Below are 25,153 nucleotides of genomic sequence, written 5' to 3'. Positions count from 1 at the left end.
AGTAGATAGTACTCTGATCGAATGAGTGACGCTATGCAGTAAACCTCGTAACGAGGCTATGAACCTTGTAAATCAGATGACTCGAAAAATGAACGTACCGCTTAGGGGGGTTTACCGTCTGGTATTATACGGAGGGAATTAAATGCTAGTCCCTTAACGGTTTTCCACTCGAATTTTCCATATATTTTGAGTTTGAAAAATCTAACATGAAGACTTTTAGACTGTCAAGTGACATTTCCTTTCAAACTGTCCGGAGATTTTTGCCACATCGTATACATTCTGTCTTATGTATCCACAGAGATGACTGTACAAATTGTATGTGTACTATATAGTATATATATATATATAATATTGTATTATTTATATTTAATATATATATATATATATATATATATATATAATATTTGCACGTTGTATATAAAATGAACGCTAAACTTCCCAATGACTTAGACGTACTACTTCCGATTATGACTACAGTATGTAACATTAATGCTTGGAAAAAGAACGGTCCTTTCTATCTGCGATTTAGAAAAAAAGACATTTGTGTGTCATTTAAGCTGACGTAACGCACACCAATCAAGTATATAGGCCAGTACATATTAGGCTGGTTAGAAAAAAATAGTCGTGGTTTTTCTAGGTAGATCCTAGTAGAAGGAGTTAGTAGGTAGTACGAGTCGCGCTAAGGGTTCTACTTTGATACTCATTGAAAGAAAGCTAGGATTTGACTGTAGTAAATATGCTATCAAACTACTGCGATGATTTTGTCCAGATTTAAGGTGAGTGTCTTGAGAATGAACAATATTGCTATAACAATTTGCTACATGTTATAGTTTTGTTACGATAAGGGCATAAATGCCACCCAGACCCATAACATTATTCTGCTGTTTGTGATCAAAATGTTCTGGCGCTTTTACTGTCGATGTTTTTTTTGTGGATGGTCGACAAATTACGATAAAAGTTGATGAACTGTTGCCTGTACCTACAGCATCGCCAAGCAGCCAATGATCCGCGATGCAATAGTTTTGAACCATACGAAGAAGGATGGCTGCTAAAAGAAAAAAAAACAAACTTGATATTTGGGTGCCGCGTGAATCGACGCAAACACAGTCGGGCTTTCAGGTGTTAAACTTACAGAACCGTAGCGAAATCGAGCTATGGGTGATGAAAAAAAATTAATTATATAGGACAATAATGTGCGAAAAAGGTTATGGCTAAAGCGGGCAAAGTCTACCCAATCTGTGGCTAAACTTGCACTGATATAAAAGACGGTGATGCTGTTTGTTTGTTTGTTTGGTGAGGTAGGAAGTTACAAGTTTCTGCTGCTTAGGGGTATGATTGATTCGGACATTTACTGTCCACAACGAACAAGATTACAGAAAGTCACTCAAAAAATCGACAGCACGGGTGTCGTCCACAACGGCAATTCGTATTTAAAACTTTATTTATTCATTCACCCTACAGGCCAAACGCCCTACTATCATCTGTTTCGGTCTAATAATAGAATCGTGCTAATTTATTTTCAATAAAGAAATGCAAAAATCACTTATGCCAGTTCTTCACCTAAAGATCACAGGAGGTTTACAATGACGGGACTGTAATGTTACCAAAAAAAAAAACAGCAGAAGACCATTAATCGAAATGATGCTGTATTGTTAGTTTTAGCAACATCGTTTTAAAGATAAAATATTGCATTTGCGTTCATTTTGTTTTAAGTATTATTTCAACCATTCACTATATATATATATATATATATATATATATAGTAAACTAAGCGATCTTGTCGTAAAATGTCTCTAGTACCATCAGTAGTACCATATGGAAATTAACGGAAATAAAGTTTATTCAAAATGAATAAGTTGTGATATGTTTACTATTATAATTCGTAGAAATGCTCGTCCTCGATTGCTACAGAGTTTACCTTGTGAATATGTTGGCATCGTGAGTAGTTAATAAACCTATACGACCTATCCCCTGAACTCATGGATTTAGTGTTTTAATGGGAATAATAGTAGGGGATTTATTAGAAAATCCCAGTTACCACTCGCCGTTTGGCACCGGCTTCGCTCTGGGAAAAAATTTAGCGTTCGACTCTGTTGTAAACACAAACTTCCTGAGATAATTATATGGATTTATCTATATCGCATGAGTGACAGGTACATGAATATAGGCTAGCCCGTTTATGATACAGTAACTAACCGATTACGCTAAGAAGCTCCGGGGTATCGCCGGCGGCTCCAATCGTTGCTAAACGAGGATCTGATGGAAAAAAATTCATCTCTAGAACTTTCATAGTTTTATCGCTCTAAGTCTTTCGAAACATCTCGAAACGTCTCGAGATTGATTCAGCCTTAATGACTATTGACCACTGATGTTTATTATGATTATCGAATTTGTGTGTTATAGCAACACTTAGATTTGTAAAGGTCATGTCTCGGAGTTTCCTATTCTGTACAGTGTTTCTAGCCAGCATTAATTAAACTGAAAATTAGAGTAAAAATCATATAATTTGGCCATCTTTTATAAGGATATTTACACTTTCAGTTTATAAACAAAAGTCTCCATATCATGAGTCAATGATCTCGCAGTGTTTTGTTGGCATCAGAAAATCATTCAGATTTATAAGGACCATTTGTGGACCACGATTGTGAATTTTCGTTGAATTCAATTTCAGGAGACTCTGGAAATGATGAAGCCTCCCGGAAGACTGGAGAACCTTTATCACACAACCGCTATTAAACAGCTAGTCACGGTTTTTTTTAGCCAGAGGAATTAGTGACTGTTTGACGTTGTTCAAACACGCAATTCTCAGCAGGATGACTTTTATTATATTCGTGTTGCATCCGGATTTGTCCAATATATTGTTTTCCTTGTTTTGAAGTAGAAGAGCCACACCAAATGATTTTAGCAAAAAAAAGAAAAACGACTAATTACAGAGCAGTTCTTTGTTCTTAGATCTGAATCTGTGTTCTAACAAAAAAAGATGCCGCAAAAAGTTAGTTCAAAAAACCTTAAGCTCTCTTTAAACTGGTTCTGTTAAATCTCTTGGTATATATGGAGATTTGTTTTGTTAGTTCAAATTTCAATTTAAACTAACTTCCCGTAGAATCTAGACCATATGTATGATATGACCATATATATGACATCGGCAACAACGTAAAGTTGTTCCGTTGTCCTTACCTACCAAAAGTTTTATCACTATCTGCCGGTGCTAACTCCGGTGGCAAAATGAGCTCCTGCGAGATGTCATCATCCTTAATACTGTCCAATGCACTAACCACAGGTGATTGGTCTCGAATCCCTTCATATTCTTGCTCTGAAAGTTTTGGGATTCCGGCAGGTATTGACTGAACGGACCTCCCGGCTGTTCTCCTCCCACGGTAACTAGCCCACTTTATTCCGAGTTGTGTTGCCCGACTGTCGCCGGCATAGTGCCTTGCCGCATGAATTTCTCCGAGACTCCATGTGAGTTCGAAAAATACACCGAGGACCACTGCATAAAGCGCGTGCCTTATCCACCGGTGCATCATCGTTATCGCAAATCTTCACATCGGCGAGTACTTCAGTTCCTTTACGCGGAAGGGCCTTTATTAAACATTACGTCTTTTTACACTCGATACATCTGTTTTAATGAACGCACGCCTTTATTAGCACTTCCGCATTTCTCCTCTTTCGATGATGAGTCTACTATCCGATGCTTCACGGTTCATATTGCTTCACGACATAGTTTGTGACACACATCGCTCTGTTCCGCATAGCAGAAAACAGTAAACGTCCGATGCAAGAACAATAAAGTTAACAAAAATCCCAAATCTGAAAACTTTTAAGCTGGACTTTCGTATTTGGCTATGAAAGCTTTCGGACTATTCTGTTGGCTACAAAGGCAGATCACAGTTTTCAAGATACCAAGCTAAAGTTACGCTGATGAGCCATCAGACATTATTTCCACTGACACAATTAGCCGGTGATTTTAAGGACACACTCGCATAGTCTATACCAATGTTAATGGCTAATATCGAGCTACACAAACAGCCAATCATATTTACTTAGTATACATCTTTGTCCCAGCTAAAGCGAATACCACTTACTATTAAAGCTATGCACACATTAGAGTTAACACTTTGCCTATAACTACCACCAAATTTACAGCCCAATTTAGAAATATAGTGAACACATTTGACAGCTCGGGGGAGGCCCAATGAATTGTTAACGATGACGACAACAACAACAACAGAACATCGCTTATCCACTTAGAAATGTATCTTACTCCGCCCAAGAGCGCCAACTTCATCACCAAGAAGCACACATCACTTTATCACACGTTTTCCTTTTCCTTTCACGGTCTTCCTCTCTGTATTAACCTATGGAGGCATCATACCACCCGTCAAACGGACTGCGACTCACTTTGACTTCAGCCAAGAGACTGTCCCGATGCTCACGTGCTCGCCAGGGGGCGCTTACGAGACCATGGACCATACTCAACTATGCAGACTGCCCTTTCCAGTAGGGGAGGGCGCTGCCCTGATGGACGAGGAAAGAACCGGCCGTGTTGGGTAGATTTATGGCGATAGCCCGAGACAGCTACTTCCTACTGATTGCCCTCAGGGACTATAGGAAGACTGCTGTAATAGTTTTGTGTGTAATGGCTTAATTGCACCTTGATCAGAGCGGCGTAATAAAGGTCTATTCTGGTAGAACTAGAATCGCAAATTCTATTACCTGATAGGTATAGTTGGAGGTGGTCTTGAATGTGGAAGCTCTTCTAAATCTACTGGATTTTGGTTGGCCTACTGGTTGGTATGCCATGTCTGATCAGGAATTCGTTTCTAGATAGGGCCTCGATGGGGCCAAAGGATTTTGATTGTGGCAAATGGTCTTTTCTCATTGATGATTGTTTTCTCACGTAAACATTATACAAGTTGGGGAGAGGAAAGGACCGCTTGATAGTTCGAGAGGTTTCAGTTAATTTTTCTTTTAATTCTTATTTTTACTACATTCTATTTCTTTGCTACTTTAGCAGATATCAGATGAAGACTCACACTGTCAAACGAGTTTTTTCCAACTGTCGAATATTTTTGTTCCGTTCTCTATATTAACATGTATTTTATCTATAGAAAAAGCTTTTATACAAGTTCCTGGGTTTGTTATTTACCGGTAAGGGTTTATAGGACACACCAAGGGGTCAGCTTCGGTTAAAATCTTAAACTTGCCTTCACAACCAATGTATAGGAAATAATGGAAAGAAGCTGAGTGGCTGTGACTATTTAAACACTTTCTAACGATCCAATTGTTTTGATTCGATTATTCCTTCGATTTCAGTTCCTACAGAAACCTGAAAACTGCAATTTGTAATAGGAAGCTGCGCGACCTCATATGATTTGTACTTTTTTTTTGGCAGTCTCACTTCTATTTACTCGCGTCCTATTGTTATATGTTTCTCTTTGCCTAAATAAACCTAATAAACGCACCTTCAATCTCTACTTAGATTCGCTTGTTCTATCCGTCCGATAGAGATCTTTCGGTTTCCTTGTAATCGCCCTTATTGACCAGAAGCATTTTTTTTGGAAATGATTGTATATTACGAGCGTAAATAAATTAGTGCTCAGTCCTAACGGATTACCTTGAATCGTATTTGCATGGCGGAGCAAGTGAAATCCCGGACGTTCGAAAACTACGAAATTCAATAGACCTGCGACTTTTACGTTACAGATCACCTACAGCCGTGCTGAGCCGGTTATCGAATTGCTACTGCAGGGCTTCAACTCTTCATTTTTGCAGACAGCATCCCGATTAACGACATTGATTCCTAAACACTAAAACCAAAACGAACCGTCCATTTTTTTTTATAGGTAAAAACAATTGCTTTGTTTTTGTTCATGCAAAGAATGGTAAAAAGCATGCGTACGACAGCTATCGACAATGAAGATAGCGAGCAAGTTCTACCTCGATGATGAACAATCTACAAGTTACAGCTTGACAATTAATTGGTATTATTATAAGATTGTACTTGTTAATCATAACTATCTACGAATTGGATCTGACATAGCTTGTCGTTTTGCCTTGCCATAAGCTTACGAGCCAATGCGCACAATGAAAATTTGGAATAACTTACTTAGGCTTTAGGGATGAAAATAGGTTTTTTTAAACATACATTCTTCATCGCAGGGTTTTTGTGAAACTAGGTCCAACCATCAACAATAACCGTTACGACCGTTTTCGAAACTAACGACATCTCAAGGAAAGGGGCGAAAAAGGCTGAAGACAAAATCAAAGATGAGATATATGCATAATGCAACTAATTCAAGCCATTTTTTTTATCAATTAACGTAAGTCGTATCAGTAATTTCCTAGTTTGAATCAGCTGCGATCTTATTTCGAACATCGCCATATATTTTAGAAAACAGAGGTGTCTTACTCAAGCCGCTGGGGGACCGGCAAGCCGTGGAAACACTTTAAATTTTTTGGAAACGTCACCGGAGAAACAATCGTGTACCTGAAAAGGATGAAGGACATGTACGGAAGGGTGGACCGTTTATGATTTACTTAATAATAGCAAACAGTTGTTCTAGTTAAGGTTCTTCGCGTTTAAAATCATTGCTTTCACCTGCTTTGCAAACTTTTAGCTTAACCGTGAGAAAGGCTACAAGGTTATAATGTAGCATAATACGCCTGATCCTTGTTGATCGCGTCTACTATCTGGTCGGCCAGCTTTCGTGAGCCATTGGAGACTAATAAAAACCTCTGCTTTTGAGTAGTTGAGTTGTTCCTTAAGCAATTTGCTTCGGCCTGAGCGCAAGGCCGCCAAGCCGAAAGCTGGCCTTAAAACAATGGCTTGTAACCGCTGCGATTGTATTCCAGTCGTCTAAAAAGCTGAACACGCTCATTTGAAATGATCTCTTTCGCATGACTCTGCGATACTCGCCTTAGTCAGATTTGTTTGTTAACTGACCTGTTTTCTCTCGATATTTCATTCGGTTAAAAAGATGCCGCACACAAGCTTCTGAATCGAGAAAAAATTCACCATACGCCATATTTAATATTTTCCACAAGACACTAAACTTGTCAAAAGCACTTTCCATTTTCTTTCCTTAAGAACAATGAGTGTTCGCAGACATTTCCCATGTTTTGCATCAGAATGGTACAACCATAGAAATAGGCCACAGCAAACCCACCGAACAGAAGCAAACACATCTTCAAGCCATATACATCGTTCTCAAATCAAAGACTCGTAGATACGCAGATATAATAGAGATCTCTATTTTATAATATGAAATATCTAGAAAATGGATCGATGTCGAAAACGGTCACTAATCGTCGTTTAGATTCAGTCTCATACTGCGGCTATTCCTTGTGAATAATCCAGGACATCTATACAACTATTGAGTTGACATTACATAGTTCTGTATAACTGCTCGTTGTAGATTGACAGTGGATTTCGGGCTTTCCGAGCAAGCGAAGTTAGAGAGGGAGCGAGAGACTCTCTAAAGCTTATACTCGCCATATAAGTCTTATCCTACAATGTAGAAGCCAAACCATCGCTGTTAGAAGTTCCAGCGGAGAGAATTTTGCCTACTCGTCAAGGCCGAAGAAGACCGATTCATCCATATCTCGTGTACACACAGCTTGATCGACCTACAGGCGTGCACCCCACTCAGTCTGCCGCTGCTTCACTTCCAGGAGAACGAACTGTAGGAGCGGAGGAGATCAAGGCCAAAGCCGCGTGAGGGGTTCCACAAGAAGGTCAAACGAAGCTTCGGAATATTGCAAATTTGTTGCGAAACAAAGGAAGAAGCCGATTTTGTATTGTTAAGGTGAGACTCGAGCAATTTTTACTTACTCCGTTGTAGCTACATGTTCAGCTTGCGTATCGGTATCATAGCGATTATCCAAAAATGGTTGGTGCATGGGCGTAAATGATTTTTTGGTCTGAAGCTGAAATCGACGAACCCTGAAGTTTTTGAAGTGGCCATCAAACACGCCGTTGACATTCAGTTGAAGCTGAAGGTTTTTAACTAGCTTGGTCGAGCGACGACAAGCGTCTGTCAATAAGGGGTTCACAGAACGCTCAGGGGTTTTAGCTATTTTATGGTTCATCGTTTACGTTTATTGCGTAGCAAATGATCATGTATGAGTACCAGGGAGAACGTAGATGACGTAATTACGTACCATAGAATCGATTCCATTTGAACTGATTATGAATGTACTCTAAGCGCAAAGATTTATGGGACTTAGTAAAAGCGGTTCGCTTTCTAGAAAGGTCGCGCAGAGATTCTTCTGGGTCTGCAGTCGAGAGAGAGTGATGCTCTAAGCAAGATTGTTTGTTACAATTTGTATCGCTACTTTACGATTGTCGGGGGGTTATGCTCGTCTGTCCAACCAAATGATAATTATAAAGGCCCTAAATATCATAGTTTCGATGAAAAACTAAACGCTATATCGTAACTCAATTCAGGCCCGAGCGCAATTAGAATGACGCTAATATTATACATATTTAATATAGTTTATTTTGTATAAACTGGTGTATCTTTCTAGATTTTGTATGGCTGATAGCATTAGAGCAAACTCCTGAAAGAAGAAAAAATTTTCTTGCTGAAATGTTCGTTAAAAAGATAACTTCGTTTTTGTTAAGGTCTTTTAAAAAATACTTTCTAAAAAAATTGTTTTACCACGCAGTAATTAATTGCATGAATGAATTTGCCGTGCTGAACCTGTCGTAAGCTTAGTACTTCGTCAGAACGCTTGGTTTATGATGTCTGAGATATAATTCAAGAATTTTACTTCGTCAGAAATAGGATTTTACGTTTTTTGAAAACCTTTATAAAAAGTTTATATACTCATCGCGTTTTAGAAATTTATTCTCCCACACACTCGACACACAGGTCGAGTGAAAATTACACCCATACCCCAGCCAACCCTGTCTGCCCACAGTCGACCTTCGACGCACTGCCTTATCTGCTGTTTGATTAGAAGGAACATCATATTTACCTTTCCCAACAGCGTTTATCATTCGTTACGTAATCATTTTACCTCTTACATGTTATACAGTTCTAGAATTTACTTTGTATTCCCTAATTGTCGCTACTTCTTCTATAGTATCTTTTTTACTTCATTCATATTGCACTATAGCGCCTGAACGAGTACGGTACATTCCGACGAGATTCGTCTACTTGAGTTTCAGAGATACCATCGATGTCATTAGAAGCCTATTCAAACGCCGATCCGAGATCAACATTGACAACAACTTTTCAATATAAGAACGAACGAATCTACCTGAACAAGGGGCCAAGCTGAAGTTGGACTTATGGAATTTATCGATGTCTCTCTAACAATGACGTCAGCTCCGGCCGGAGGATTGTCACTTTTCCCAGAAATTGAAGGTAACTCGACGAAAAGCAAAATGGGTTGGCAAGCGGTCAAACGGTGGGGTCTTCCTCAGTTGCTAGCATCACCGCAGGTACTGTTGTGAAGTCATTGCTATTTAGGATCGCTTTTATTACCAATGCTCTGCTATGTGGCGTGAACAGGTAGCAGAAAGCAAATAAACTCAATATTGAAATCGTTTAGCGTTCATAGAGATTGGCCTAAATAGACCTAGACAGGTCGAAGGTCTTCCAACTCTAGGCTAGCTTCCGTCGATTACTTCGCCTTCAATTCGTCAACCATCTCAATAGAAAAGACAAGCCAGAAGGACCCGGTCTGCTTAGTCTAGCCAAAAAAACGCTCGTTATTTAGTGATCAGATAGAGGCTGTGCAGCGCGTGAATGAACAATTTGGGCCGACTGCGCACTTATGATCTTTGCCATTAACACTATTTCGTTCTTATGCGAAGTAGCTATATGAGTTGGTGTTTTACCAATCTTATTAGTAAAATGACAGGCTGTATAGATGGAATGTCATTTCTTTGGCCGATAGTCGGCCTAAAATGCTTCACGATCTATGTATATATATATATAGGCGTACCATATTGTTATTAGAAGTTCCTCTCGACTTTACTACAGTAATTATGAAATGAATGACTGCACTCGCGGGTTAGGCCTCGTAGCCGTGGAACTTCTATACGTAAAGCAACTTCTGCTATTTCGAGCGCGATGCCTATTTGCATGTAAGTTGCACACAAGAAATCAACAAATGAGAGAGCAAATAGTACCGAAATTGCTACACAAGTGTTTCGTACTTTACATTCGGTTCTATTAGTTTAACTTAGCATTACTTCAGATAGCCTCTTAGAGCATAAAACGAGGTCTATCTACCCTCGATTTTGAATCAATATCACTTTTACAAATGTGTCGAAGTCTAGCGGCAGTGTTTCATGTCACAAACATGTATTTCAACTGCTATTGTAAATTGATGGAATTCAAGGGTCTAGAAGTTGTTTTGTACATATACTGTATTCTTAATTCTGTCCTGACTGGCATCAATAGCTCTAATGCAATAAAGCACCAGTTAGCACACTTCAATAATAAAACCGTAGCATTTCGGAGCGTCGATTATTACTCCGATTGTACTTACTAGCTTAGGTTTTCATCATAGGAATTTATGATTAGGAAACGTTGTTGGTAGGAGAGGTCCTATTTTGGTGTAGGACAGTAATACGTCATTTGTTTACTTGACGCAAACGACTAAGCAGTGTCTTTTAGTCCTTTAGTGTGGCTGAATTAACAGCTAGACGTTAGCTAGGCCACAGGACAACGTGGACAGGCCATTTGATAAGTCTGATTTTTCGGGGGCGGGGGGTAACTCACCTACGCTTATTGAATACAGCAAAGCCACACTAGCTGTCAATATTCGAATAAATCGCACTTCATTAGCAATCAAATACAATTTTATCTTTTTGCAACAAAGTTGCCGCTTTTTCTGAAGACATTTGACGTTTATTTATGGAAATTAGATGGGAACCTCCCAAGGGTCTTACCGTCTCATAATCTATGCGCAATCTTAAAACGTACATGTAACGTACGCACGTGATAAACGTGCGTACGTTACATGTACGTTTAGAAAATAAATAATCAATCGAAAAAATACCCCGTTTTATCACTATCTGAAATGTACAAAAAAAAAAAATGACAAAAGTCAATCAAGCTTCTGTGAGACGAAAGTTAGGAGAAAAGGACGGTAGCATTGGCTTAGCTATCATCAAGGGAATATTTACGAAATGCGCAAATAGTCTCGTTCTGTATTATATGAACTGTCGAAAAAACACTTAATCTTTTCGGTGAGCTTCTGTTAGGGTACATCAAGTCATATTTTTTCATATATATATATATATCACAGCTATAATTGAATCTTACCTAGCAATGTAGTTTAGCGTTTCGTAAAAAATATTCACGATATGAGAGATAAACTCTTATCGACGAAACGAAAAAAACCAACGATAGACTGGATGAATACTTTTGAAGTTACAGCACAATGATCAGGCCATCAATTAAAGTTGGACGTGAGGCTACAAGGACCGACAAACGAGATCGACAAAACACCAACCCCGACACCACCTAGTGGCCGGATCACTTCCGTAGATTTTAGGCTTTACTTATCCCCGATAGCAGTTACTGATGAAAGGCTGTCTTTTAAAAGCCTGATCGAATTTTGAACGAAAATATATGGACAAGCGCCGAATCGGTGGTTCTTCTCGTACTGTTGTTCCACTGCTGTTTGCTTCCGTTTTATATTTACGCTTTCGGGTCTAGCGACAACGTGAATTACTGCCTGAGCCGTTCGCGGCACGGGTCATTAACGAACAACTCGAGAACATACGATACGTTTGCAGGGTACATCTGTTCGCTTGCCTACGTTTGAAAAGCCCTTAAGATAGAATGGGAAGGAATATGCGGATCCCCGACTTGCATTCAAAAATTTTACTGCCCACTTCCTGCATAACGTGGGTCACGTCCAAGCTTGTTCGCTATCCGTGTTTATATTTTAATATGCCACAGTGTCAACTAGATCAGTACGGAATTAGATGCTGATCTACCCTCAATGCCCATCGAAGGTATAGCCATAGGCATAGATGTTTCCACACGATATGCAAAATCGTTTGTTTCAGGAGCAGATATGACGACCAAGTTGACTTGACAGCGGATCTGACCTTTAGGGAACAAACAAGTGCGGGGCCACGGAGCGAGGGAAAGCAGAGACAAACCAACCTGCCGCTAGTTCTGTGAAAGCACCACGACACGAAACCTTGTCGACCAATGTCTGTATTGACTTAGATCAGTTAGTGCTACGAGTATAGGGGGAAGCGGTAGATTGTTACAGGGGCATCCACCGCGCGAGATGAGCAATGCACACGCTACGGTCGCGCTCCAACAGGTCACCGATGTTTAGTAAGCCGGCGATGAGAATTTTGCGCGCTGCACGGACATGGCACTTTGGAGGGATTTGAGCCCACCCATTCAAATACCCTTTAGCAGGAACAAAGGCAGTGTTCTACAAACGCTTAGTAAGGGACATGGAACGCGCAAAGTGTCTATAAGCGCATAGAGTGTATGTCCTGTGTCTCTCTATGTACGTCGGGTTTATCGTGATCATAGATACCTAAGTATCGCTACGTACAGTACAACGCGTTATACGGTATATTTTAGAACGTCCAACTAACGCCATCCTTCTCTAAAGGATAGCCTCGCCCCCTCCCCCGCCCTTCAAAAAGCCCAATCTCCACCCCAAAAATCGACCACCAAGGGGTGGAGTGGAAGGCGGTTGATGCCTGTACCTCCTTGATGAACAAAAGAGGGAACAAAGCATGACTTCGGTTTTGTTAAAACGGAGCTATGAGTTCCTGTGATGGCCAGGCTTCATATGCACGCCTGTGGATCAGACAGACACACGCGTTGAACAACCAACAGTCCTGCTTCAACGGCAGGGTCCACTCCACTGCCCACGGAACAACAGAACTACGTGCAACGCTTATGTTCGACTCGAGGTCTCCCAAGGGAATGCTTTCGACCAACTTTATCTCTCTGGTTTACTTCTCCCAAACAGTTGCATCTACCCGAATCAGTTAGAGGATATGCACCTGCAGACAGCAAAGCCCCGCTTTTCTGCCCTTTGCTCTTCGTACAAGAGCAACTACCACTACTCGACTAATACGCATCTACCATCATATGTAGTATACGTAGACGGCTGGTTAATCGTTCGGTGGCTAAGTCGGCCCTTAACGGTACGACAGGCAATCATTGGCTAGAATTTTTGCTAATCCTTCACGGAGGCTTATGTTCTACACCGAGGCCTACATCCTCCACCCAAGCAGACACCCGCTAAATATCAACCGTTGATAATGACACAAACCAAGCACTGTCGCTGACCAGAATAACGGACGAGTCGCTGTGACTTTGGGCAAGAACGCAACTTTGCATATTAGAACAAATGTCCGTCGATCCGGTGTATCTCAAATTTTACGTGCGCTGTTGTGTGCCGGAGTCGCTACTAAGTACGAGGTCTACAAAACGTCTAATAGTTGCACTGTTACAAACAGAAGTACAACTAAGGCTAGTTCAGCTCTTCGGCTTAAATTATTTGAAAATGTGTGAAACGTTAGTGCTTTATACAGCGATCTCTCCCCCCCAACAGAATAAGGGCTTCCACGAGAGGTGGCCATTTTGAAATCGTTATTGATCTTTGATTTTTACGTTTGTTCTTCACGCTGCTGCTTCACGGCAAGGCTTCGTTTTCACGTAAAGGTAAAACGGTCAAATGAGCAACTTGCGCGTAAACTATCATTTATTTCTTTCCATATAGAAATGTGTATCATTCTTGACCTATTTGCCAATTATTTGTCTTCTAGCCAACCCAAAATATTAAGAGCTTTTGAAATTAGTTCCCAGGAATATAGGATATAACGTTATGAACAAAGTACTCACTAAGTACGCAAGCAAATTATTTGATAATTCAGATATATATTGTGTTTCTATTAATTTTTTATGGATAATATCACGGCTGAAGACCGTTCACACCCTCTAGAAGTTGCTACACAACGATCTACACATAGAGCCGACCCGTGTGAAAAATTGAATTGCAGTGTTCTTCGGCCCTTTAACTAATTAGATAGGCAAAAAACGTGGCTAAAGGGCGACCATGTTAAAGGTATTCATGCAATGTTATAGTTGCGACCTAGCAAACATATTCCTGAACGTCACGTACTACTATTATTGACTGCTGAAGATGCGAGTAAATGAATTAGATAAATTATTAATTAGGGCAAAAAATCTTCTCCAAAAAACGAATATTTATCAAACAACCGTGTACTTTGCTATAACGGCTATGCATTAGTCACAGTAGCAATAATATATATATAGGGCAAAAAAATTAATATATATCGTTAGATGTATACATAGGTTAGATAGATCGCCCCACGTTACCTTACAGTCGTAGCGTGGGACGGTCTTTGTTTGGCGCATGCTACGCGTCTCTCCCTGTGCAGTCTGGACTGCAGCTCATTTTAAAGCTGATCACCTATTTAAAAATGTCATATATCAGACAAAACATTATTTTAATATTGCCTAAATATGTATACATAAACAGGACGTTTGAGGCCAGCTGTGAGCATGGGGAGAACGCGAACTTCATCTACCTACATGTTTTATCTCTAGCTTAGTACAATACTTGGCTTTCTCCAAATTCACGGGTCCGTCGTTCGAGCCCGTACCCGTAACCGATGACCTCAGTGGTCTCTGATGTAACAAACAGATCGCTAATGGATTTTCGCTTTTTCGTTATTCGAAATTGTTTGTCTCCGCATTTGTGCAATGTCTCTGCTCGGCATGAACATCAAACAAACAACACTAAGCTCATACGTGTTGTCGTCGCGGATGTTTCTCCCGACTAAACACTTTATTTACTCACTGGCACTCGTTCTACCACAAATAATGCAGACGAGAACACGTGACGACGAGCTCGTTAATTGTATATAAACACGGTTAATGATAAAAATCTGAGGGAGTAGAGTGAGAAGGTCTGTCTCAAAAAAAAAAAAAAAAAAAAAAGAAACTGTAGAGCACCCGTATAGCAGAGAACATGTATGTATTTCTGTGTGCGTCTGTGTATGACTGAGTCCCGTATAATTGAAACACAAGTTTAGCTTGTACGCGCTCCATTAGATAATGAGTTAGTTGACTAGTACAAGCAGGCTCGTACAGATTGAACTGGCGCTAGACGATGAATATCTTATGGCGATGGGCTCAGCCAATACTGTCGGTATAGTTTAGCTCAACGATGCATCAGTGTTTGGTACCTGATCTGAGAACGTGCAAGCCACCTCGCCATAGGCTTAACCACCCAGTATAAATCGGACCCACACGTTATCAAGTAATGAAAAAGATGGGTGTTTAAGCAGCAGAGTTTTATAGATAAAACAAATCTTGACTTGGATTTCTGTGCGCTCTTAGAAAGCAGAGGCGGTGCCCCATAAGCGGCGCCGCTAATATGAACCTGTAGAGAAAACTTGTAGGAATTAACCACTCAGTTCTTTACGAACAGTCTCGCAGATGGCCTTAGACTTTTACTTACTTCCGTTGTTCGAGCAGATGCAGGCGATAGGTGCATCGCGTGGCGGGCGTCGAACTCCGCGACACGCCTGCGAAGTGTGCAAGCTACGGATTTAAAAGCCTAGCATACGGAGCAGCGACACGCTACGAGCGGCGCGTATATCCTATGGCCACCGGCGGGAGGTGGAAAATATTCTAAGACCGTTCTTTGGGTCGAGGTTCATGTGCTTTTGAAAATTTTAATTTCACCATGCAGGCCAATCTACAAGATATTTGTTCCACCACAGGTCGGGCAGCACAAGCATGCCACGCCACACCGTGTCTTGTTGCGCGTTGCAGGCCGCTGCAGGCCGTTGTAGTCGCATCGCTTCGAGTGTTAAGCTTACCGAACGCGACTCAGTCTATTCTGCAAATAGAGCTCAAAGTCACATTAAAGATCTGTGGACGCGATTACCAGTATGGATACTTTGCGAAGTCACACAGTGAAACGAGAGCAGGTGAGAATGGGTGTGAAACCCATATCAGAAATTAACATTAGAGAGATGTGATCGGGACCTTTGATATGGACCTGTGGTTTGTCCGTATCCGTGTAGATGTCAGAATGTCACGAATGTTACCCCAATTCTATACAATTCAATGCAAACGACGACAACGCAGATATGTGTAGGATACGCCTTCCACTAGTACTAGCATTAATAGTAGGGAGTTTTTTTTTCGTACGTTGGGTTATTGTAAAGGATTCTGTATGCTTGAGTAGGATCAGTTTCCTTCTAAAGGAAACCGATCAATTTAGAGTCAAGAAGTCATCATCTTCAATGCCAGGGTTATCCGTTGTACTCCATTGAACCTAAGCTCATTTTAAGATTCCAGTAAGGTCGTCAGGTCAGATTCAGAGTCTTCTACTTACCTTACTCAAATATTTCTCAATTATTTATTATTGCTCTCCTTGCAAAACAAGTCAGTCTTTTATTTAGAAATGTAGCACAGTATCCGTTGTACAGTCTTGGTCTAGACATCGGTAATAGGTGCAAGACTTGTGTTATACCGTCCCGAACAACAGTTACTATTTCGGTGACTCTGTTGATCATTGTACAGGTATTCTCTCGATGAGCCTTAGCAGCACTTTTTAAACACCCTATAGCCTATATTAGAACAAGCAAACTGCTGTAGCGGGCTGAAGGTACGAACGTGTTCAGGACAGTCGAAATCATCAGAGAAAGCCTTTGAGCATTTTTACTACCCGGAACTAACGTAAAAAACTGCATAGACAAACATAAAATTAAAGTTCAATAGAAACAACTTGACATAATTGAAAACAGCATAACTGCTGTGACATACGCAATACAATTCACGTCTGTCTGTATTCTGTGGACGTGTTTCGATAACAACCCAAATAGCTCTGTATAACTGAACATGAAAAAAAAAAAAGAGTTACAGAGATTTACACCGCCTCCATGAACAGATTAGATGGATTGTGCAAACATTTACTAGATGGCTCACGTTATTACCACAGCATGTTGAAAAACAAACGTTCCAAATAGTACCTCTTCATTTGGTAACCTTAGCAAACCTGGGCTTTACACACCACGCAATAAGAGTTCGACAACCTCACAAACCTTTGCCTAAGTTATCACTGAAAGATGTTTTCGCTCTGCTGATACATTATATGGTCCATTGCGGAACGATCAAATGTACTTCGCTGACCTGCGTAACAAATGAAAATTGAATAGCGTAAAATGCTCATAACGTTTAACTGTATTTCTCTCTAACGTGGGAACTGCATTAGACTAAATATTGAATACACAAGATAAGAATCACCTATAAGACTCGCAGAAAAATACGTTTGCATCTTTGACGTCCGGCATCACCGTAAACGATTGCGTTACATGGCTTCCGAATCGTGTGTATGGACGGTTTCGAACCTGGATTTCTATCAGAGACACCCGTTATCGTTGCACCCTCATGGAGGAAGTTACCTGGGTAGCAAAATGCGGTCAGAGAGCTGGTTGTTATTTTAGCTATTATTATTGTTACGTTAATAATACGTTCATATCATCTCATGATTGTATGACTATTTAGCTCATTTCTATTAAATCGAACGTCATTTGTATTTAAGCTAGTATCAAAGGCAGGCTACATAGATCACTCAACGGGTAATACCCTACAAATTACATAGTTATTCAATATGAAACTTCATTATTTAAAAAAACATGAACAATATATAACCCAACATAAACAAACAAACAAACAAACAAACGTACAAATCCCAAAAATACAAACAACAAGCTGTGTAAACAGATAGTGCAACTGTGACTATGTTTGACACCCACAGAAACGACTTTTCCTTCAATCCCTTTTTTATCATCGTTATTGAATACATATTCCTTGCTGCATTCAGCCCAGCACACTCACGAAAAGTCGATTTTTCCCGCTTTACAAATGCACTACGTAATATCGAACCTATCCGGACGCGGGCATATGTTACACACTCACAAGTCTCACGATCGCACTTGAGCCGTTCCCTCGGATCGCCAACAGGCCACATATCAGTGCATAGCAACTGTAATCCCCCGCCTTTGCTTCCTTGCCCCCTGCCTGAGGCTAGAGCTTGTTGGTTTTATGAAATTATGAAAGCCACTTGATTCCGCTGCTATCGAGGGTTCAGCCTGCCTCATTGCTTGCAGTGTTCCAGCTGATAGCGGTGGCATCGGCAGCTGCCGGGGTGCACGCGCCGATGCGAGTATGGGTTATGCAGCTTCGGTACAGTGGTCCCTCCTGGGACCTTCTCTGGATACTTGGTGGAGTTTCGGTGGCGATGGTGAGGGGCGGTCGCTTTACGCCTAATGGCGCCTTCTTTGCGCAGCGGAAACAGAAACAACATTCAATCATGAGATCCCTATGGTGGCTGTAGTGGTAGGAGGAGGAAGCAAACAGAGATATAAACGTTACAGAAAACGTCTACGAATATACGGGGTCCGTGAGGGAGTGTGATGCTGATGGCCACAGCGATAAATTCAACGCCGTTTTTTTAGTCGGGGCCTTTAGTTTTTGAGAATCGCGGGTCTCACAGAAAATTTTGGCCTTTGGATCAAAAAGTTTCTGCCTGAGTAACCTATATGGACGCGAAAACAGGATCGAGCGGATCTAAAATACTCGAAACCGCTTTCGCTTTTATGTTTCAGCCAGCATAACCCTACCAGTTAGCTATAGCAGCAGCAGCAAACGCAAAGCCGCTTACGATATCCACACTGTTATTTGGCGGCGTGTTACACAATTTGTTGTTCCCGGAACTTTTTGCAAGTAGTAGAATTTCTATTGCCACCTCTGTGTGTGATGGTGGGCGTCACTTGAGTGTTGGAGAGCATTATCGTCTTCGTTTTCTGTTATTTTAGAATAGAGGAGGAGCGAGGTAGGCAACGAGACGATGAATTAGGAACAAGGGGGTAGAAAAGACTCTTATTAACATAAGTATCGATTGATAGTTAAGCTAAGCATGACATTTCGTGATTTCCTGTTGATTATCTCCCCGATGCATCAATTAATGATTGGTTTTTATCAGCTAACACCGATCTGGTCAAATCGACTTCAGATACAAACTATCTAAATTCAAAACATGTTCGATGCCGACTTCTAGATAAGTACACCAAGTCTGGCCACGACTGATAGTTACATATTTGAATCGATCTTAACGTGCGACTTTTATAGTCCGAGCTCTGATAATTTCCTAGTAAGCAATGCTGTATGGCTGCGGACGTTCGTTTGCCAGTCTAGCCCGATTTGTCAAGAATGCTTCGTCAAGTTACTTTAAGTAAAACTCAACGGCTTTACCCATTTGCTCAAAGTTCGCCTTTGTACTTCATGCGTGCTGAACTGCATACTACATTAATCCTAATAAGTGTCGCTTGCTGACGTTACACAGGCGTCTTCTAGACAAATGCACATAGCTAGTTTAACAAGGCGGTTTATAGGTTCCGCGCAGCGTTTGTCGCTGTTAGTTCCACTTGTAATCCATGCAGACGCCCGCTTTATTTCGCAGACCCGAAACAGGGAGATGTTCGAAATTTTCGTTTCATCGACCTCGTTCACACCAACAGCCAAGTAGCGTGTATCCTACCGTTCCCTGGGTGTAGCATAGAACTTAACGAAGATTTTCTTCTGTGTTATATTCGCAGTTTACCAAATTCAGATTAGCTGATTTGTTCTTCCAGGAATGTGGAGTCTCTGACTGCAGGTATCGGACCACGGGTATGTTTCTCTCACAGTATCACCGGTGCTACATGCAAGTTCAATCGTCGATCAATTCGGTTAATGTGAGCACGAATACAGCAATTCAAACGACTGCAAGATAGGATCATCAGTAAATGTAAAAAGATATTTTCCAACACACTGTAAGTAGCTGATCTTAATCATTCGATTAACTCGACAAAACAGTTGATTTTTCATCGGTGGCGTCGTTTGAGCACCGAGACAGCTGAAACCGATCGTGAAAGCGATAAGCCGAAGATTAAGGGATGCAAATTGATGTACAGCTTTTTCAGTGATTATCGTTGACTGAAGTCATTTTATCTGGAACGTTGCGGTTGTTCGGCGTTACCCTACATTTAGGGTGATGGGGCCAGAGTTAAGGCTTCTGCCTTTGTGCAAAAAAGCTCTGATGCTCTGCGTGTACTATTCTGTCTTCCCAGCAGCCCACTCGAGTTAGCAGTGAACGAAATGAAGTAAAGGCTCCCCTTGCCATGGGTCGCTAGCGATCCCCCACTGTGGAACCGCCTTCCTACGGCAAACACGTACAAGTACAAAAAACGAGGTAGAAGAGATCTGAGAGAACAAAAACTTCCTGTTACTCCATCAGCCATTTTTGGAACGTAAACTGTAATCTGCGCGGAGGTACTAATTATATAGTTCCGGAAGTCCGGACAAGCGAAGCAGTTGAATAGATGTGCCACCAGGTAGAAATGAATGCGACCAATATCAGACGAGACGACGTTATAGATATATACCTTGGCTAGACGAATAGATCACGCTTGAGCTTTGCGACTCGAGTATGAGTTGTAATGTCTCTTTACGAAAGATGGTTTGTTTCTGAAATTCTGTTTCAGTTTCACTCCCGAGAGGGTCAGCTATACGCGTCAAACGCAAAACCAATTTGAATGCGTTGGAGAGCAAACGAAGCTTCGTGTTTGTGTGCTCAGTGAATATAACGTGAAGCATATTTGAGTAAAAGGCCCCCCACTTAGAAACTATGGTACCAGAGATAATTACACATACATTACTACAATCATTACTTGTAGTGTTCCGTTGTTACGCACCATGGCCCATTTTGTCAGGGTAGCGAACATGCGTTCAGAAAGCACGGTTCAATTTTCATTCATCACTTTAAGACCGTATCTATTGGAGCAGGGCTGTCGTAATTCAAATCAATTATCCAGTAAATATCTCATTCTACAAATTTAGAAGCCTCTACAGGGCAAAGCGTTGTTATACCTGTTAATGGCTGTTAGCTTTAGCACACAATGTATTGCATACAATTGGTCGCGTCCTATTTCTATAAACTGCTACACTGCCTTCTTTTATGCGACTAATATGCCGACCCGAATGGTCTACCGCAAACTTCTGCGGTATTGAATTGTCATACTGTAGCTAGCTATGTCTTCTAGAATGCTTAGCCGACTCGGCCTTTGAATACATAATCGACACAAAAGCGGCGATATTTTTTTCTAGGTTTTAGGGTTTTTCAGTTAATGAATTCTATTGAAAACACACCTGCTTGTTGTTAGTAGAGATAACTTAACACTTGATAATAATGTAAGCTAGTATTGATCAACTGGGATATTTTTTGACGTTCAAGCTGCCTCAACTGCTCAGTGAGCGCCGTTTGGCTTTGAGTTTTCGGCGGCAAGCCATATGTTCACTGAGGAAAGCTGATAATATCAACAGCTGTAATATCTACGAAGTATCTTCTTCGAGCGGCCGTTTTTCTGCGAGTTGAAACGGTTAGATTTCTTCAGCGAGACGCTCCCTGACTTATTTATACATATGTGTCGTAATCGCTTCTTTTGGAGTTTTTATTGGTTTATTTAGGGTGTTTATTAAATCGCTGTTCTCGATGAAGTAAAAATACCAGACAAAGGCTAAATCACCTTGTTGGGGTACGGAGTACTGAATCTTTTATATTTATAGCTTATTGCGAACGTCCTGTTAAGTAACTTACAAGCCAGCTGTATAATGAGTCGAAATGAACTCGATTTTACGATTCCTTCGGATTTTGAGGGGTTACAGCCGTTTTAATTCCTACCGTTTTAAAGTTTTCGGTCGTTGTGTTTGATTAGTAAATTTCCAAAAATGTCGGGTCCTGCAGCGTGTGCGTGACGCTCAAAACGAGAGCGCATCTTCGAAGAGCTGAAAAAAGGGACAATTGGCGATCCTTTTAGGTTGAAGTTTACGGCAGCCCAGTTTCCTTCGTCCATTCGAATTGGTGACAAATCGATGGCGTCGCAAATACGTGATACGGCCACCCACTATTAAATCGTACGCATCGAAAATATATATTCAATCTTCATGCATTATGATAGCCGACATGATTGCAAGTGGTCACGAAGCGGTAAGGGTCTAACGGCTCTCCTCGTTTTCGTAAAGTGCGTTAGTGGTCCGCAGTGTTCGTTATTTGAATGCGGGCACCTTGATAATTCATCCTGTTGTTCACCACTCTAGGGAGCCCTGATCGGCCTGAATGCTCGTTTTAGATGTGTCACTCTACTCATCCTCAGGAACGGAAGCGGTATTAACCGCATCAAATAATCCGCGTGTATCGTCCTAGTTCCTTTGTCCTTAGCTAGCCAGGGCGCTAGAAACTTGAATACGAAGTCTTCATGAGGCATTGTACGATCGTCGCTTTCAAGAATGACACGCATTACTTTATCGTCGACTTTACTGAATAATATGGCCCTTATTGTTTAGTGTCCCTTGATAAACACGATAACCCTTTCCTTTACGTTTTTTTCGTTGTTTCTAAAGCCGTAGCATTCGTTTCCTGCGTACGTTGCACTCGACAGAAGGTTATTGTTTCGAAGAGTTTGCTTAATTGTTGTTGATTGAATCTTAAATTCGATATATGGATACTTTTGGAAGTATCGAACATGCTCGGTCTTCTACATTTGCAGTTATAGCTCTTTCGTCGGAGAAGGTAGGCAAGGTTATTTGCCAATGAGGACGACTCGGTCTGATGACTTCAGAATTCGTCGAGGATTGTCTACTTTTCGCACCCATTCAAAGCAAAAGCTAATGGAAGATTTAACTATTCGGTATTAATAATCATGGCCGACTCTGCATGTCGAGCATCTGACTTGTTCCATTTATATAGGTTGATTAATGGAATGATCAGAACTGTTTTCATTACTCTACCAAAACGTGTGCGATTTTAGCTCAAACCGAGAAAAATGTTCAAGCGCGATTCAGGATTTCAGCCAGGATCATGACGGGCTATCATAAAAGATGAGTGCAACGCGCGCCAAAATTCAAATAATGACATTTCATAAGAATTAAGGCCTGGAATATTTTAGTCAATTCGAGACAACCTAACTTTTTACATAAGCGGTAGACGTAACGGCGCAAAAGTGAAGATATGATTAAAGGTATAGACCAAAAAAATAGAAAAGGTGTTGCAATGAGTACCTCAATTCAACTCACTCTCGCCCAGGTATAGAAGGGTTAGTCCGTCTAAACGGTGAACATAACGAGATTTCTCATCTTAATAAATAATGTTTTTTATCCGTTGCCTTTGCTCATTGGAGGCCATTTGGCATGTCGTTCCGTCCCGAAAACTTCGCGTGTGTTCGCGGAATCTCACGTGCCTTCAGAACAAGAAGGTTCTATAACAGCAGATAACATTATCCTGTAAAAAAGCATGACCAGTTGTCTGCATTCTGCCGTCGATGTCCGAGTTGCTACAAGTCTGATTTTTGTTACTTGGTTCTGTTACCCTTTAAAGTGATCCATTGTCATTGGCGAGATGACCGACGAAGAAGGTACCGTTCTGCTTCGATGTTGCTACGTCGACACTTTTATTAATTAGTTCTAAGCGAATGTTATCAATGTAAAATTCAGTTTTTCAGTCGGGTGTCAGAAAATCGGAGCTTCGATTTGAGCAATCTGCTTATTTTATGACTAATCAGGTCGATTATTTTTATACTTCTAAATATATCCAGTATAATTGTTATTATTATTATATTCTTTTATACTCGAGGCATTGAAATGGGAATGCTATTTAAGGCGTAAATTATTTAGAGGCACGCATATATAGTACATACATATAGTATTAGTGGGGTCCATTTAAAAAAACTGGGACTAGTTGACGCACCTATAGGTAACCAGTCATCTGTTAATTTTTTTAATACGCGTACATTACGTTTGGCTAGCAAAACTTACTTTGTCTTGTTTTCTTTACAATCGTCTCGACTAATTACTATCATGAATAAACACCCCAATCCCACTACTAATGATTATGTATGCACCAGTTAGTTCAGTAAAAACTACTGGTCGGCAAAAATCAATTAATCTATCTAGAAAATATTGTATGTGCCTAGCTGGACGACCCGTATACGAAATTGCTTTAATACTTGGAGTTTTTTTTTTTTTTTTTTCGCATATTAGCTTGCGTTTCATATCTGTAAAATAGGTTAGGTTTTTTTTACATTAGACTGATTTCACTCGTAATTTTTTTCGTGCCCATATCCGTAAGTATCGATCATGTTCAGCGTCCCTTCTGTGCCATCAGGCACGCCAGTACTGTGCCTCCGCTACTCTTCTCCGTAGGCCATCTTAAGGAAATATTTTTTCTTAGTAAACGTCTATATATTTTCTATGTAGCTTTCTTAATTTTGGTTTTTCCGCTCAGGTGAACTTGTAAGTTCTCCGGTCATCTGGCCGCTGACGAGAAACATCATTCAATCTATGAAGATTATACGAACAGCTAACCTATAGTGGAAAGAATAAAACACCTTTATTGTTTAACACATTAAGTTTTAAGCCATTTTTTGTTGAATAAACACAAATTTCCATTATTGTATTTATACAACAAGTCTTTTTCTAACCATGACATATTAATAATAACTTTCGATGTACTTGACAATATCGAAGTGCAGGCTCAATCCACGATATTGTAATTTATCCTGTTTTCAAGTAGACATGTTGCACTTGAAAAAATGAAATTTTTCCTTGACTATATAACCACGGGCTTATAGTCAAGGTCGTTGCTACCGTCACGCTTCGCAAAGCCATGTTTGAGTACTGCATGATATTTACAAAGTGTGTCGTTTCCACAACTTTCAGTAATAGCTATAGAATGGTCCTCTGATGGGGGATACAGAAATCACGATCAGCTTTTTCCATCTCGTGTTGGACGATTAGGTCAAAATACAATGTTATCGCACTGCGAATGGTTCCTGTACGTAGGCTGTTGCCGCGCAAGAAGGGCCGTAAAAAACTGCGCCTAGACGTACCTTGATTAACAGGTAACTGATTTTAGCATCGAACTGACGTTACTTTTCCCTGTCTAGCCGGATATCCCGCGGAGCTGCTCAATGAAGGCCCACTGAGCTAGTGTTTTATCGGGAAGCTTTCGGATCTCCGCGGAAAGCCATGTGTCTATGGCACAAGGCGGACCAATATTCACAGGCGCCATT

At 40.7% G+C, this 25,153-nt stretch overlaps 1 protein-coding gene across 3 annotated transcripts in view; it reads right to left on the bottom strand.

Moving 5' to 3' along the window:
• Window positions 1–4,401, bottom strand: part of LOC111249803 (uncharacterized) — a 40,798-nt gene extending 36,397 nt beyond the window's left edge. For 2 of the 3 annotated variants that reach the window (XR_015326512.1, XM_022804143.2), the window contains exon 1: window positions 3,182–4,401. Coding sequence is in view for 1 of the 3 variants with exons in the window: in XM_022804143.2 (XP_022659878.1) it covers window positions 3,182–3,527 (346 nt within the window). In the remaining 2 variants the exon portion in view is untranslated. The remainder of the gene's footprint in view (window positions 1–3,181) is intronic. The other variant, XM_086987254.1, reaches the window with a different exon arrangement.
• Window positions 4,402–25,153: the final 20,752 nt, after the last annotated feature.

This window comes from Varroa destructor, unplaced genomic scaffold (genome assembly GCF_002443255.2).
Source record: "Varroa destructor unplaced genomic scaffold, Vdes_3.0 BEIS01000004.1, whole genome shotgun sequence".
Classification (NCBI taxonomy): domain Eukaryota; kingdom Metazoa; phylum Arthropoda; class Arachnida; order Mesostigmata; family Varroidae; genus Varroa; species Varroa destructor.
Note: the sequence above shows the minus strand (reverse complement) of the source record. Positions and strands in the feature narration are given on the sequence as shown.